This window comes from Argiope bruennichi, chromosome 4, assembly GCF_947563725.1.
Source record: "Argiope bruennichi chromosome 4, qqArgBrue1.1, whole genome shotgun sequence".
Lineage (NCBI taxonomy): Eukaryota > Metazoa > Arthropoda > Arachnida > Araneae > Araneidae > Argiope > Argiope bruennichi.
The window spans coordinates 142067878-142086486 of NC_079154.1; the positions used below are offsets into that span (position 1 = coordinate 142067878).

At 33.9% G+C, this 18609-nt stretch overlaps 1 protein-coding gene across 1 annotated transcript in view; it reads right to left on the bottom strand.

Annotated features, from left to right (window-relative positions):
- LOC129966482 (ectonucleotide pyrophosphatase/phosphodiesterase family member 3-like) overlaps nt 1-18609 on the bottom strand; it is a 94586-nt gene that overhangs the window by 26517 nt on the left and 49460 nt on the right. The window contains exons 9-14 of the mRNA XM_056080910.1: nt 17753-17872; nt 15731-15881; nt 13412-13487; nt 5467-5568; nt 4770-4857; nt 2561-2724 (exon numbers count right to left, since the gene is read on the bottom strand). Of these exons, the coding sequence (XP_055936885.1) occupies nt 2561-2724; nt 4770-4857; nt 5467-5568; nt 13412-13487; nt 15731-15881; nt 17753-17872 (701 nt within the window). The remainder of the gene's footprint in view (nt 1-2560; nt 2725-4769; nt 4858-5466; nt 5569-13411; nt 13488-15730; nt 15882-17752; nt 17873-18609) is intronic.

Consider the following 18609-nt stretch of genomic DNA (forward strand, 5'->3'; position numbering starts at 1 on the left):
CCATTCAGTTTTGTTCTGAACGGTGATTGGGTATCAGGGAGCCCAAGTGTACCAATGTGGACAGGAGAGGTGGAGTCTGAGAGAAAAATAAAAGGTGAGATTTTTCGGAAGAAGACGAAGAGAGGAGCTCGGTGTGAAGTGGACTTCGGAGAAAAATTCCACCCGAAGGAAATTCGGTGGAACCCGAGAGCTACCCCTGTAGTAGCCTGAGACGCCAACCGCCTGTTAGCTGTTCTTGTGAAGGTGTTTTCTCCGAAATGGTTCGAGGAACTATTCTTGTTTAAATTTCGTGCTGTAAATAGCATCATTCATTTAACCTAGATGAGAATGAGTTTTTTTTTATGTAAATAAGGCTGTAAATAAAGAAAGTTGTATATAAACGCTACCCTTTATTGGATCGGGCAAGATCAAGTCATTACAATATCATCTTGTATTGCAGATTCCATTGATTTTGTGGCCTTCAAGAATCACTGATGATCATTTAGCATCTATTCAATGCTATTTGCCGGAAAATGTGATAGTTTATTCTAGTCATTTTAAAAACCTGACCTTTTACGTTTTAAGTGCTTTTCTTAAAATTATAATTTCTAATAATAAAACGTTCGTTGTCCACATATTTGTAATTTCTACAAGATCAAATGGAGCGATTGCATTTCCAACTCCGACTTTTGGTATGATATTGCGTTAAATAACAACTCATTTTTGTGTGTTCAATTCCTTTTTGAATAAATTCATACATTTTGCACATACAACGAGAAATAACTTTTGTAGAAATAAATATGTTAACATTTTACGCTCCCTGAAAATAATTACGCAGGAGAATCATACTATTTGATTATAGTTCAGATACAAAGAAGTTCTATATCAAAACTGCTATTATATGCTATTGATTAAAGGTTTTCTCTTTCACCGATAACTTACATTTGTATATAGTTCCTAAATAAATTTTTCGGAAAAAATGACTCTCTTTTTTTATTTTAGATAAGCAGTAAAAGAGCGTAGAAATGAACTCGAGGTGGCAGGCACAATATGAAAGTGGAGGCTTACCATGGTGCAATCATTATGCCCAGGCAGCTGCATAATCGACGAAATATGAGAAAGAGCACCGAAAGGTGCGATTAGGCAATGTTTACAGCATCTACGACCGAGTATTTGTTTTTGTCGCTAACGTTTTTTTTCCTTCAAATCATGAATAATTCCCAAAAGTGTTCCCCACTTCGTGTGGCATATTTCGTGAGAGAAGGAAGAAAGGGAGATGCCATTCGAAAGACTTCTTTTTGATGACTGCATCCAAAATGGCAGGCCGATTTACAATTTTAATCACAAGACCACAAGTTAAATTTCATTTATCCATGTTGCTATTTGGTTATTGCATTCATGCATGCATGACTCGATAGACTGACAGACGGTCAACCCGCACCGAATGGGATCCACACTTTGATACGCATCCATTTCTGATAATACATGAAATATCGCTCATTTATCGCTTTGCCTTTTTAAACAGCAGCGTACGCATGGCACACAGACTGAATTCCAGGTTATGGATTTCACCCGAAATTTGACAGAAATCTATATATTTAGCGAAAGAAGTCTTCATCTCCCAAATACCGACGGTCATTCTTTAGATGATTCCAGATTTTTCTTTTCATATGAGAGAAAATAGCCAGAGAAAGAATGGTTTGCGTAGAACTTTCTGGGATAACATCTTTATTACAGAATAATGAAGTGAGTCTGTAATAAAGGTGTCATTCCAGAAAACACCTTTGGTTTATCATTGGAATACAATAGTTACGAAATATTTACTTTTAGTCTAAAGGTTAATATTGTATAGTAATATTCAAGGACGTATACTTTTTTGCTGAATGTATCGATCCTTGGCGAGTATTTTAGGCGATGAATGCCCAGAATGTGACGAAAATTGAATTTTTGTTCTTCATATGTTTTTACGATTTGAGCCAAAATTTGATGCAGAACTACACTTATAGTAAAGAAAAAAGCGCATGCCAAATGAGCATTTCCGAGATATCACATTTGCTTGCTTCTCAATGCACAGATCTTGCGAGATTTAGCTCAAAATTGAATAGATATATTCTCTACCGATGCAAAATCCATGTACCGAATTGTATACATCTATCTCTCATCATTCTCAAGATATCGTATTTAATTATATCCGAACAGCGTGGCAGACAGATTTCCTCTGAATGGATCTTCTCAACATTGGATAGAAGTCTATAAATCTGGTGCGAAGACAGCATACCAAATTTCATCCTTCAGGCTGAAAGGTTCTTGCGTTTTGAGCTTTCTTGTTTTTGAGTTATCTTTGTCACAGACGGACAGAAGGATGGAGAGATAGACAGACATTTGTCAAAATTGTTTTTTCGAGTTCAGGAAAGTGTGAGGAACGTGGAGATCGTGAAAGCCTCGAGTTCGGATTGCCTTGACGATCGAATTTTTTCTCTATACTTCGTATACAAAAAAGTAATAATAATTAATTATTTTTCAGCCTAATTGATTTGCAGTCACCCGACCTGCATTAACTTATGTGAAAAAGCATACTCACCGGGTTGCAGGGGCACTCTGCAGCACTTGGATCGTGCATTGCAAATCCCCTGGTGGGAATTCGGGGGGTTTCTTCTTCTTCCAGAGGCTGACCGGGAGCTTTAAGGAGATGGTGGAGACCACCCTTTGTTCCATTGTTCGGATTGGGGACGATATCGATCAATTCTGAAAACATAAACGAGCAGAAATATTTCTTTTGGCCATCTCCATATAATTTTATTCTTTTAAGATTCATAAATGTAGAATTTTGAATCATTCACTTCTTGACGTACTAAAATTTTTAAATTTCGCACATTCAAGTGCTGCCTCTAACAATACACTATGCCATTACTTTAATAACTCAGTTAACCGATTGCTTCCGTTATAATTTAATTTCATACTATTGGAGTGGATTGGAACGAATCTGAGGAAATATTGATTCCTGGGTTCCAGAGTATTTTAAAAATGGGAAATAAATGAAAAAAAAATCTACTTTTTAGTACAAATTATACAAACATTTTTTTTTGTTTTTTACTATATTTATTCAGGGACGCCTGCTCACAGTGCTTTGTATATTTCGCTCATATCTCACACAGGATCATTTTAAAAACTTTTCCAATAATTTTATGAGACACAAGATCCCCCGTACTCAGAAGTTCCTTTCGTGACACGCAAGCATGTTTTGTGCGTTCCAGTGCGAATGAGGGGAATAAATGCCAATACTCTCACATACATAATTGAGTTTTGTGTCAATGGAATTACATGAGTGGTATATTCAACCGAAGAAAGCTATTTTTTTTTTCGCAGACATTGCCTTACTGCACGTTACATTCCTTTTCCCTCAAAAACTTTACGTTTGCATTTAGTTTAGAGCTAAGATTACGTTTTCTCTCCCACTTAAAACCAATAATAGAATCATTTTTTATATTGAAATGCACTTTATTCAGTGTATTTTCAATATTCCAACCTTACTTAGAATGCAAACACGCGTGTTTCAAATAAATAAATGATTCGCGTTTCATTTAGGCAGCTAATCATCTCCCTACTAATTCTTTAAGTTTATGCTTTTTTACTTCATTTCATTCACATCGCTTCCTTTCTTGTACAGTGATTTTTAGGAGCCCTTTCGTTAAATTCGATGAAAAAGGCATGTTTAAACCAAACAAAAGATTCATGTTTCTTCTTATCACCTCGCGAGGGTTTCCATTGAGTTCCTGCTCGCTCACAAAAGAAATAACAGAGAATGTGGAGTATGCAGAAAAAAATGATGAGGGGTTTCCTTACTATTACAAACTGTTGCTCTTTTATTTCGTCTTCTGAAATGATATTATTCTTGTGAACCCCTTTCATATATATTGGAACAATTTATTATTATTATATATTTGCAAATTTTGCAGGAATGATATTGTGCATCACCCTATTGGAATCCTGCCACGACACTTAACTACTCATTACGTTCTATAACCAACTGCTTTCGATGGACAGGTTGCGTAGGAATTATTCTGTTCTCAAACATAGCTGACAAATAAACTGCACTCCAATCACTCGATTCATTAAAATTAAAACAATTTATTAAAAGTTATCTAGGTATGGTAAGGCCAGCGCTGTTAGTACAGTCACTTGACGGTTACAGTTTAAACTTTTGCCAGATGTTGTTAAAAGGAAGCTAAGGAAACTCCATGAAGCAGAATGAGCCCAACATTATTTCCTGGGGAGGAGAGAAAATACGTTTTCTTGCCTTCAAGAGCAATCATTCGCATTTCAATTTCGTCCTTTTTTCTTGTTTTTGATTCATCGGTAACATTTGGGATGCATCTCCTTTCATTTTCGGTGCTCTTGAATAATATGTGGTGAATTTCTTCATAATTCTCACATGACGGATTCATATTGCACGAGGGAAATCAGCGAAACATTTTACGGGCGGGTAAAGGATCGGAAGGGACTTCCATGAAAGATATCTGGAATAACCACAATGTATTTTCATTTTATGGCGTCTCCATAAAAGTAGAATACATTGCATTTGCCTTCAAGGTTTCACATCCTTCCGGGTAGGCTAAGAGACAGAAATTTCTGTTCAATTCAGCCGAGGATCGACATACCCTGGAATGATGTGAATGAAGTGAAGAATCGATCCCTGTAATAATGTGAATTTTATGCTTTTCATGGATCAATGGAGTTTTGTTGCACATCGAAACATTAAAAATAAAGCATGAAAAAAAAGTGAAATCTACCGCACATCAGTTCATACAACTCAGTGTTGATGAAAGGTTCCGCAGAGAAGTTTCTTTTCAAGGATGGGCCAATGGCTGTGAAAAAGGCCTGCGTGAAAAATAGAACTCATCAGTATAAAGGCGATATTAAAATAATAACTTGAATATTGCTTTACAGTCTAACTTGTTATTCATTTTGATTTTTAATGGAAATGTATTATTATATATTTTAATCAATTTTCAAATCAAGATTATAGCTTTTTATTACATTTTGCTATCAATAGTAAAAAATTTCCAATCTGAAAAATAAGGACTGAAATAAAATGAATCCTCATTCCATGGAGAGATAATAGAATGTACAGCGAAATAAAAATTCCTACATGATGGAACGAATTTATGCAAGTTAGAATGCGCCTATAATTTTTAACTGCGAGTATTGTTACTGAGATGTTACTTTCTAAAATTATCAACGTCATTGTTCATAAATAATCAATAGATAAAGGCATACATTCGGGCCTATCTAAACAAAAAGAAAATGTTAATTCTTCTTTATGCAAATTACAACACTGTATGAAAACAAGACATATTTGTTTTCGTTGTGTTGCCCGGAATAGGGCGTTTTCAAAAAAAAAATTTTTTTAATACATTTCAGGGAAAAAATACAGTTATTGACATTTACGCCAATTTTGATTTGACTGTATTATCAATGTAACACTACCTTATCAGTCCTAGGATATCCATGAAGGCCACACAGAACAAAAATGTAGGTGTCTACTGAAAAGCCCAGCAAGTGTATAATAACGGAAGATGATGTTTTAATCTACGCGAAAAAAAAAATGAAACACAGCTAGCAAACGTAGTCAAAGTGGATACGAAAGAGCACAGACAGAAATTAACAGCACACAAACAAGAAATTGCTAATAAACAACCTGAACAGCGCAAAACTCTCAGAGAGTACTCGCTGGAGATATTCTCTGAGTACTCCAGTGCCCCGTGGAAATCACCACTCCAAAAAATATTTAACTCAACTACTTCTCTTCAATAATTGCATGCCTTCCTTGTCATATCTACCATGAAAGAACACAGAAGAACAAACACTGGAACTCGAATTATAATGAGATATCTAAAAGATTTGTGAATATTCGAGGTCTTCCATTTTTATCGTCCCCAAATTCGCACCCATTCAGGATCTGTTAGAGCCCTCTGCAAAACCGTCTTCCTTATCAGAGCACAACAGCTTCCGTAATGCAGAGGGAAACAATATTACAGACTCGTGTAACAATATTTTTTATGAACAAATGCAACTTATCTCATATTTGCAAGTATGGAATTCTTATGTACTCCCTCTGATATCTTATTGCTTTTAATGCGCTTTTATTAAAATTCACTTGCTTCATCTTTGCAAAAATAAACAGAATCGATTCTTCATTCATTCTATGATATGATATCGTTTTCAAATTTCATATTTGTCAAAATAATCAGAATCGATTCTTTATTCATACTATGATATGATATCATTTTCAAATTTTGTACAACAAAATGTATTCTGAATGACAACAGTACACTGTTTTGAGACTTAATTATTTGTGAATCGAACAGTTTTATCGAAATTTTATTCCACACTAGTGGCACTACTTATTAGTGAATTTGAGAAAAAGACAAAATTCCAGAAAATGTATGATAATAAATGATGAATTATAAATGTGAAAGTAGAAAGCAATTTTTAGCCTTTTCAGTCCCAGTGATGCCATTAGGAATTTTTATTTTTATTTTTTTCGACCATCAAAAATTATTTCAACTCAATTATTAATTATTACAATTATTCAATTACTATTATGTTTAGCAGTTTTCTTTTTTCAAATATACTTTTTATTCTTATCCATAGATTCCCGCATTATCGATTCTATTTATTAAAATTTGCCTTTTTGAACTTCACTCTCATTCAATAAAAGTTGTCAATCAATTTCAACATGAGTGAAATGAAATTACAGGTACGATTTCATTTTTTTATTTTTAAATATGGTAAATTATTTTGTTTGATCCATTTCAACAAATGCTTATTTTAAAATTTATAATTTTTTGTTCTTTGAAATACAATTGATATCAAAGGGGTGAGATGAACTCGTTTTAATGATTCACATGATTCATAATGAGTTCGTACTCATTCTTTTCCATTATATTTTGCAGTTTTAAATTAATAAATAAATTCCCCTGCAAAAGTTTAAAATATATTTAAAACCACATATCAAATGCGTAATTTTATTGATATGCTGAAAAAAATTCAAACACTTTATTAAGTAATAAAACAGTTTATTTGTTGATAAATGGGGGATTATTAGAAAATTCCGATGAAAATATTGCAGAAAATTTATCGAAGAATAATGACAACCAAGATATTAGCAATGATAATCAATTGAAGAATATTTATCTGTGGAAAACCCATTGATTATCATTAAAAAAGGTGATGTCCAGCAAGAAGATTTCGAGGAAATTACACAAGACATGGATGTAGAAAGAATTGAAGATCTCACAGTAGGAAATATACATTTTCTGGATCAGCGAATTCCGCTCTGTAGAAGGGCCATCAAAAATTATAAACGATTTCCCCAAAGCAGTTGGAACATTCCTGATGTGGTGGAAATGCCCACTTTCTTTTTCACACAGAAACAAATAATGTATTCAATCCTATTCAAGCCTAATGTCCGAAAAATGCAATGTGTTATTAGTCTAAATACTAAAAGTAACCGTTTCAAAGCGTACCGTCTGAAATAAAAATACTTTTATTATTATCATGTTTCACGCTCACAAAGAAAAAATGTATTTGCTACCATCAATAAACTGTATATTTAGTTACTATATTATAAGTGCCAAAAGTGTCCATTGTTTTTTTCATCCATTTTCTTTATTTTTATTTAATTAGTTTCATTTTTCGCTTACAAAAATAAGGTTCAAAATCTTTAGGAAACTGAAATGTAATCATGCATTATTAATATTAGTTCCCAAAACTGCTCAGTTGAATAAACGCATCTTTAACATATTGTTACTAATTAACTTTAAATGCTTTTAGAGCTCTTTTAAGGAAATTATAATAATATTGAAAATACTCAACAAATGTCTTTTGCGCTTCATTGTTTAATTGTACCAGAAATTTCAAAATCGTAATACTGTTCGCTTCAGGAATCCGAGTATGCGCACTGCTTAGGGGTACAAAATACCTAAAACTATCACTCGTTCTTTCATTGTTTTTCAAGCGTGTTAAAATATTTAAAATGGATTCGAATTTCCATTTTAAAATTATAACATCATCATGTTTTAGGCTTGATTCGTTTATTCTTATACTGTTTTTGAAATTTTACTCTAATTTAGAGTAGTGATTACATATTCACACAAAATAAGCTTAAAATCGTTGCCACTCGCATGTGTATAAATGGAGTAACTAAAACAATGAAAATGAATTGTGGTCATTTTATACAGCCGATGGATGATCTGAAGTGATCAAGATGAGCGCATTTCCTGACTTTTTTGTCCTTCGTCCCATTAGATGTACTTTCAGTTCTCTTTTTTTATACTTGTATACTTAGTATGGAGGAAATATTGTAATATGAAAAGTTCGAACTCGACATTTTGACGAAACTCCACGTTTTAGACCGAACATTTAGAGTCCGAAAAACACATTTTTGGCAAATGTCCCTTTATCTCTCCGTTCTCTTGTTTGTCTGCGAGAAAGAAAACCCAAAAAATCTTTGAGCTTCATGCATGAAATTTAGTATAGGGTCTTTGCCCCGAATTTGTAGATTTCTGTCAAATTTTGATCCAAATACATTCAGAGGAAGTCTGTCTGTCTGATTGTCCGAATTAGCATTCGGACAATCTCTATAATAACTACAGACTGAAGAGAGTTAGATGTATAAAATTCGGTACACAGAGTATATGTTAGACATCTATCAAATTTTTCAGCTAAATTTAACACACGCATCAACGTCTGTCAACCATTGCATTTAGAAGCAAGCAGCTCAAAAGTACAATGATTTAAATATATCTCATTTGGTTTGTGATTTTGGGACTGCAATTATAGTTTCGTGTCAAATTTTGCGTCTAAAAACGTGTCTAAAACACACATTTTTTATGAAAAAGTATGCGGAGTATTAAAGTATTTTTTATTAAAAAGTAATTGGAGAGGCCACTCCTTCTGATTTACACTTGTTATTTTGGACCATAATACCTTATTTTAATTCGAAACTTGCCTGTGAGTTGTTCATGTGGTTTTAATTTTGAGTATTATCCGAATTAGCTAGATTACCTGATTCCAATGAAAATTTAACATTATTATATCGTTAAATGAAATTGTAAATCTCTTTTCAGTTATCTTTCGTCTTCCACCTGTTTTAGTGAAATAAACGTTTCCTGGCTCCGGAAGGGTTCCATATCTGAGAATAGGCACAAAGTAAGATTTTCAGCACCTCGATATCACAAGCACTCAATATTTGTAGACCATGCAAATCCATAGAAGCCTATTCAACATTCTTTCAGTATACAAGTAGCATGAACTTTAGATATTCATTATTCAAGTATTGATGACAATCGAAAAATCTGGGATTCCCAAATCGACAAAAACGATATTGCTATGATTGTTTCATACCATTTACCTATAACGTGAATCGCATCGCTGTAAAGAAAGAGGAACTCTTGCTGTCAAGCCAATAACATTCAATATTGGAAACAAAAATGAAAGGCTTCTGGTAGTAGCACTGTTTTTCTAATTCAACGTGCTGGACTTTTTCATCTCCCGCCCACCGGATGATTTTCCGGTATTAGCGGTGGGATTCTTCAATATGTGTTGATGACAAGATCTCGAGTGAACATGGCGCCGATCTTATTGTTTAGTTCGTGGACCTAAAGGAATCTATGGAGACTGGCAAGACAAAATGAGAGAAGAAATGCGATAGAGACAAGAGAAAATAAAGAATAGAATAATGCCAGGATAAGATAGAAAAAAAAACGAAGAAATTGACTTCTAGTAGAAAAGAATGTGACGAGAGTCTAAGTCGACAGAATTAAAGATGATGTTGAAAAGAGGCATAGGAAGAATGAAAGAAAGCACCCAAGGACTAAACGATGATAAAGTATGAAAAAAGAAATCGAAGAAATAAGCAGCGACATAAAAAGATCTTGAGATGAAACCAAACAATGTCATGGCAACTTTAGAATCTCAAACCTATAGTAAAACCAATGACAATAAAGGACAAATATCCTGAACCGTTTTCAATGCCCAATTCAACACTGTGAGTGCTACAAAAAGGTGGAAGAAATTTATGAAAGCCAGTGAACTTGTTTCCCTCTCTGAAAATCAATTCCGTATATTCGACAAAAAATTCCGGCTGATAAGTTGGCGGGCCTAAATATTATCTAGAAAGTCCTAGAATCCAGATTTGGAAACAGTAATCTTACTCATTTTTACGTAACTGAATTGGAGGCAAAACGATAGAAATCAAGAGAAATTATTAAGGGATTAACCGCCGATGTAGATTAGAAACTAACTGAAAAACTTAATTGCTCCTAGTTTTACTTTAAAGTCATTTACTGGTGAAAAAGAAAAAAAAATGCATTGGGAAATGAATAAATTAAGTGAATGCGGTTTCAATAAATTCCAACATCAAGAACTGATATTCCTGTATTATCAGCTTATATTTTTCTTTAAAATATAACTGTAGACCTCTGAAGAAGAACTTGACACGGATTGGAGAAGAATACATTTCTTTGTTTTCAGATATTGTACAGCAGAGCGAAGAAGCCTCTCATTGAAAGGCAGATGCTCTCTCAAAAAGCCGCATTGATAATAGTAAATATTGCTCGAATGCCCCCCAAAAAGTCTGGAATGGAAGCAAACATTTCCATGAAAGATTTAATAACGACACATTCGGATCCCTGCTCTTCATGTGAAGTTCCAAAAAAATCGGAAGATCCAGGTATTAGACTAATTCTGGCGAATAAATTTGGCGGAGGCAGATCCGCCAACTTGGCAAAAAATCGTTCAGAAGAATCTTGCTATAATATTATATTGAACTCTTTGGAATTCCTAACATCTTAAAGATGGTGCGTCATACTGTAAATGGAAAAGCGATTTCAAGAGCTTCAATCGATGGCAATTCACTTACCCGAAGAGCATGAACTTCTTTCAGATATTCATGACATTATAATTGGAGAGTATTTTGGTATCATGAAAAATATAAAAAATGAAGAAGGATTTTATTGAGGGGTATTTGCTTGAAAAATGATGCAGAAAATGTTATGCTTGTGGAGGCTAAAAAGGACCTAAAATAAGTACTAAAGCTAACATGCGTCCCTGTAATATAACAGTATAGCATTCGAAAGAATAGCTTTGATGTTCCAAAATCCTTCCTTATAACCACAAAAGGAAAATGATATCCTTTCATAGTGATGGACGATTTTATCAAGTTCCATGATTCAACTATTTCCGTCCTTTTGACAAGATTTTGCATTATGAGCACATGCTATTACATTCGGATCAAGATGGAAATTCTATTCTCTTTATTGAGCTTAGGAAACTTTTAGGAAGAAGACTCGAAAATAACGTTGTATCTTGGCCAGACGGCCCGGTCAAGACGCTAAATCAAATTATTTTAATTCATCCTCCTTTGCTTGTTCCAAAGAATTAGACTGATCGAGAGACACATTTACCACTTCTCTCTTGGCCCATAAGAGCGCGATCCACGAATCGATTGGATTATCAAAGATGCTTTTTGGAACGCCTTGATTTCACTGTGATAGAAACGTCTTTGGACGAATGAATGATGCCGTCATATTCCGATTGAATGCATTAATAGTGTAAAGGCATTTTTGAAAAACAAACATACGTCTGTCAGAGAACGAATTTACCCAGTGAATACGCTCGTTACGACATCGAAGCTACATATTGCTATTTTAATTAGCGTGATCATATTTGGGTATATAATCCAAAGCAATGGAAATAGCTGAGCTTGATGTTGCAACAGACTGTGAAGGGCCTAATACTATCGTTAAGGATCTAAATGCTATTGCAAAGTCTAGAGACTTATTCGTTCAAAGATAGCCAAAAGTCATTTACACTAATCGGCAAGTTTCATACTGACTATTGAGGACAATTCTATCTAATAAAACTGCCAAGACATGTAGCCTTTAAATAGAAGGAAAGTATTACGAAACTATTATAATGTTTGCTTACAATATCATCATTGAAAAGAGAAATTTATAGGGATTCTTAATAGATACTGAATGGTTGCAGAATTAATGACTCCCAAACTTCGCGATAATTCCGAGACTGATGGCAAAAATGAATGAAGTTTCTAGAAAATGCAAATGACCCTATCTCTATTGGGTAACCAAGATCTAAAGATTTTGTTTTGGGAAATTTCATGTGACATCATGGGCAATATATTGCAAAAGCAACTATACGAACATAGATTCTCTCCCTGACAAATTAATCATGGAGCGAGCTCTCTAGTTGTTCACTCTAAGCACTGTTGCTCAAAGTGAATAACTGGAGAGCTCTCTAATTAGCAATTTTCTGTCTGCTTGTGTTGAGAGTTTCAATAAATTCTGACCTCTGTGTTCGCCCCGGCTGGGTTTCGGTTACCTGTGCTATATGTTTCTTTATAGAATAAATTTTCATTATTCAAATTCTTAAATTTCTTTCGTTTACATTCAAGGAAATTTTCCGTAATAATATGTGGTTCGTTTCATTTTCAAACTCAATCCCTTCCACCGCTTTGGGTTATACACCCAGAATTGATTACTCTGCTTAAAAGGGGATTCTGTTGCTTTGAGGCCGTAACAAGTTTTCATTCGTTCATTGCGCAGATTAATTTACTCTCTGGCAAACACATATACGATTTTTAAAAGCGCCATTAAATTACTGAAATGTGGCATTGGATGCTATGATGCTTGTCGCTATGTGAGGTTTCGAATCAAAGAACAGCGAAATACAACATGGGTTAAACATCGATTGCGCTCTCATTATAATGAAATTTTGAAAAACATTGAACAAAGTTGAGATGTTTTTCGAACTTCTATTGGAGATCCAAACAAATAACTCTCATTTATTTTTACCGATCGGAGAATTTAGAAGAATACAATACTTGTCTCCAAGCATTTAGAGTTTTTGCACTGACGATGAGTACATTTCTGTAAAAATAACGCCCACAAATTTTATCATACACAAAAAAACGAAAGAGTATGAATAGTTATGTATAACCACACTCATTACATGATTTAACGTTCATTATAGATAAAGCTCTGAAACAGCACAAAATTCAATTTTCCTTTAGTAACGATACACTTTTCTATAAATGATGAATTCTGAATAAAAGGTGATAATATTTTATTGAATTAAAGAGCAATCCATAATTGATTGATTTTTATTCTAATATGAATCAGCTTATAAATACATTTAAAGCTGCCTAATGGCATCGGTTCAATGTAAGATAAATTAAGACAACTGCCTCGATCCCGTTCATTTCTTGAAACGAGACGATCGGTACAATTCGCTTTAGGCGTGAAGCTCCTCTTAAAATTTGAAACACAGAAAGAATTAATTATTTTAAAAAAAGGAGATACATGCATATATTAAATTATTCTAGGAAAGAACAATAAAAAATGTTACGCACCCTCATGTCAGGCCAGAGATTGTCGTATCCGTGCATTCCTCCGGAACATTTCCATTCTCCCACCTTGGGTTCTCTTCTAAAAATATCTCAACAATAGAAATCTATTCTGATAAGAAATACGAGAGCTGTCCAAAGAGAAACCGATCTTTTAAATTGAAACGCGAATTTATTCATCCCATAATGACATTCTACAGCACAAACTTTGAACTTTCAAACTTTGCACTTCATTTCACTACTGCTTTATGAGTGGCACAATCAGATAAAATGTCACTTGTTTCCGGACTATTTGGGTTTCGAAATAACAAATAATAAAGAATGACAAATTTGTATGAAATTTTAATTTAAGAATTTGCCAAAAATTTTGGATTATATTAGGTCCAAACGCTATGAAAGATGAGTCTTGCCTGGGGAAGTTTCCGCAAATTCCTTGTATTATTTTAAAGAATTGCCTTTGCAAGATATTCAAGAGTATGGGGAACATTCTTCTTCTCGATAAAGCAATTTTTTTACATTTCCGAAATGTTTTCTGCCAAAGCCGGTTTACTACTGACAATTTTGCCAAGTTCGAATCATTAAAAATCGTAATACATCTTTCGTTTTCAGAAAAGATGTGAAAAATCTCTCAATATTTTGAAACTCATCTCCAGAACTACACGAAGAGAAGAGTGAATTGTTTGGTTGCAGCTACCAATCAATAATAGTTATGTGGACATGCAGCTTTGGGGAAATATTACATGGAATCATTGTGAATTTGTCTTTGATTCTTCCATGCTTTATCAATGAAAGCTTGTACACCGTTTGATACATCTGTTGCATTGATATCGCACTGAATTATGTGGCCAGTATTTTTTTCCACTCCTTCAAGTTAAAACCATACCTGAAACGCATATATATTCGTTTTACCTACAAAAATTTTCTATTTCTTGAAAAATGACCCATCTACGCAACATACCAAGTTAATCTGAGTGCCAATAACATTGTATCTGAAAGTCCACATTTTTTATCATTATTAAGTATGGTGTTTGGTATAGCATCCTCAAATATTTATGATTTGGTAATAGGATTGCCTCACCGAATAATTTTAATCGTTTGAAAAAAATGTTTTTTATCTATTTATTTCAATATAGGAATTCTATATCATTCTTCATTTTTTTGTTGCTCCGGCACAAAAGTTACGTTTAAACTGGCATGTTTTTTTTGGTGATTTTTAAGATATCATCATACGCCCCTGACTCCATATGATTGATCATATGATTTTTCATATGACTGGGCCAAATTTGGTTCTTTTTCCATGAAACAATAAATAATTAAAATACGTAATGCTGCTTTTCTATAAAATAGAAAAGTGGCATTAAATATTTTAAGTATTTAAAGTAAAGTAGGGAGAAAAATACTTACTCTGATGCATTGTACTTTTTTAATTCTGCATCACAGAAAAGTTTTCATTTCTTGTTATAGTAAAATTTGCATATATTTAAATATTTATCTTCCTTGCTTCCCTCTTAGTAATTTGAGATATGATAAAACTGGGATCTGAGAAATTCAATTTTGCATTTACATATTCCTACATTTTGGACCAAAACTTATTAAACAACGAGTCATGAAAAATAGAACCTTTCAGTCAACAGGGTGAGCATTCAATCTTTCACAGAAAATGGGGACAACAATTATTACACTTCTATGTATATTTGTTTTTGTAAATTTTAAACATCGTTAATGAATTTGGAACGAGATCAATTATCTAGCAAAATTCAAAGTGCGCCAGTTTCTTCATAGCTCAAATAATTCAGAAAGAATGCCTAATTGCTTTCTCAATTTGTACAATGTAATACTTGACACATTATCTGTTACTCTAGCCTTCTTTGTTTCAGTACCACGAATTAGTTTGGCAAACATCCAAAACAGCGTCTAAACTCCTCTCAAACAGAAATAGTTGATTTGATTTCACAGAAGTATTGCGCTTTTTTATTTCCCAGCGCCATTCATTACATTTATAAAAATGGTGGCGTCCATTCGAGATTTTAAGAAAAAGGCTGCACATTGATAAAATTCTAAATTACTACTTTCGATGGTTATTTCGAACTAATGTTTCAGAATCAGGGGAGTATATTGTAATCTATTTATATAATATATTTTTTTTAACTTTTTTAAATTTGAAATTATATTATCACAATAGGGTGAAGAATTTTTTCAAATCGAATTAAATGAATGTCTCATTTTCTTGTTTTTAATTTGAAATTTCAATCAGAATATGAAAGATAACATTTTTTCAGAAAAAGAAAAAAAAAAAAAAAAAAAAAAAAAAAAAAGGTTTTCTACCTGAGTAGGTTCCAACCACTGTCTACGTCTATGAAGATAGGTTCAATGCGACGGTGATTGGAGTAATGCGCCCTTACGGGTAGCTGTTCCCTGAAGTACACTCTCATGTGCTCGTCGCGGCATCGCAGTTCTTGCAGTACAGCTTCCAAGCCTAAAATAAGAACAACAATTTCGTAAATGGTTTCATAAGAATAACGGGGCAATCGAATATTAAGACACTGTTTTGTAGCATTTATATCAGAATATTCACTATTCGTTCTTTTTCTAGAGTAGTTGAAAAATGTCTCACCACGTTCAATTCTCTAATACAGCTAAAATTTGACACTTGAAAGCATAAAATGTTAACATTCCTGATATTTATAAATAAATGGAGCAGATCTGGAATTTCTGAAATTTTATCGAAAGGGTTACAATGTGATTGTAAAAAATTATTCAAGTCATGCAAGAAAAATATCTCAACGACAAGTCAGAGAAATTTTGCGAGCAGTTTCAAAGCAAAAGAAGTCAGTTCTGGAATTTACGAGAACTTTAGTGCTCCCAATTTCAAGATCTACTGTTCACCGTCACATAGAGCAAGCAAATTTCTTAAATACCACAGAATACATGGAACACCCATGCTAAAATTGCACCAAAGAAAGGCACGCGCTCCTTGGGCTAAAAAAACACATGCATTGAACGGATGAATATTTAAATGTTTACTTCAGTGAAGAAAAAAATTCAATCTATATGGCCCTGGTGACTAAGCATACTATTGGAATGATCTAATGCGAGAACTTCAGTCTAGAAGAAGGAGAGAGTTCTCTCATGGTGTGGGGCGTGTTCTGTTTCAACGGATATTGCTTTTCTTAATGGTCGACAGTGCGCTGAGGATTATCAAAAAGTTCTCGAAAACAATCTCCTTCCAATTGGAAACATTTTAGGAGAGAAAATTCTAATAAGACAATACGTCGATTTACACCTCCCACTCAATGGCGTGAACGTTTCGTCTTCCCGTGATCTGGGCGTCCCGGGTTCGAGACCCGATTCGGGCATGGTTGTTCTTCTTTTGTTTTCTATCTGTGAGGTGTGTGAATGTGCCTTCCTGTAAAAAGGGGGCTATGCAAGCAAAGTGACGCATGCAGCAGCTAAGTCGTACTCTTGACCCTAGCTGGCGCCACTGAAAAAACACGAGACGCTCACTCGGCTTAAATCACTGACTTGTAATCAGCGGTAACATTTTGTTTAACGTTAGCATTTTGTTTATGTTCCCTGCATTTAAATTGGGCATTGCGTAATTTATGTTAAAATGTGAACAGTTTGTATCTTTTAACTTACTTTTTCTTTAATATATTCAGTGCAGTATATAAACATATATAAACTATCAGTTCAAAACCTTCTATTTAAAATAGACATGTTGCCGGCAGCTATTTCTATGATTCATCAAGCTGCGACAGTATTCACATTCTACGTGGCTTGAGATAAATGAAGGGCGCAGTACTCAAAAAGAGATGGGAGAATACATATTATAAAAGTGAGTTTTGGGATAAAAACTTTGTCTTCTGGTATTGGTGGACAAAAAAATGAGTTCATAGAACTCCGGCTCATCAGGCTTTTTTGTTATCCGGCCTACCGTTCAGCCACATTAGGCCGGATACTCGGGAATGTACTGTATTCGAAAACTCCATACATTTTTAGGACAGCTATTTTTTTTACAAAAATTATGTAAAAGTTATACTGCATTTCTTTGTTGTAATAAACTCATGTTATGATTCCATACGTTTATTATTTTTTTCGTGATTATTGCTTCATTTTTTGAACTGTCATTTGAAAACCTCGCCTGTCCATATACTTTTGAGACCCGGTATTTATGCCTCTCTTGTGCCTATCCCCGTCACTAATGGCTCTTTGAAATACCTCGTACGTTTAACTATCATTTTGGTATAGAGATTGTCATCATCTAGTTCTTTTATGCACTTGAAAAAATTATAAAAATTATTTATTCACTAAAGAGACGATAATAAAGATGGTAAAAAAAAACCCGACTTGTATTTGCTTCTTCCAGGACCTGGAGCCTGCCCATTGGTCCTTCTGTATTTCGGACGGTCGAGACGTCGACGAACTTTCCAATGTTGATACTTCGAGAGCAGCTGATGTCTGTCATACCTGTGAAAGGAGGGACATTCAGTTGCGAAAAGTGGTTTTAAAATCTACTGAATTAATAAAGTTTTTATTACATAAAATAAGGACAATTTTAAACATGCAAGCTTTACAAATATTTAATTATATTACATATTTTTTGTCAGCAAATGAGTCACCAATAATGAAAAACTCAAATTTTCTTTAAACTCAAATTTTCACCAATTTCGAAAAGTTTGATCGTTGTGAGGCAGTCATCAGCACAACTCCAACGCAACCAGTCACAAAGTATCACACTGAAGCACGAATCGAAAGGCTAACTTTAAATACCCACTTTTTGTAGTGCGAATATAAACACAAGAAAAGTCAAAAACACTGAAGGGAAGAGCCCTTCATTCCGAAACCTCATCATTACTTTTTATCTTATCCATTAGCGCAAATAGTCCGTTGCAGAAAAGCAAATTGAATTCCCTTTTCTCTAAAATTTTTCATGAGCGAAGACAGCTAGACTACATTGAGAATACAAAATGGTTGAGGACAGCTTCACTGCAATGCACATTACTGTTCATACCGGCACCGAATTTCATTGGGTGGATGTGTGGTTCATGAGTCCCATGCTTTAGATCGTATTTTGACCTTTTTATTTTATTCCCCTAATTTGAATCAGGTTTAAAGTTATAATAATAAGCATAATTTTTTTACTGTAAATTTTCAAACCGTTATTGAAGAATTTTTAGAATATTTTCTTTGCTTTTTGCATCTAT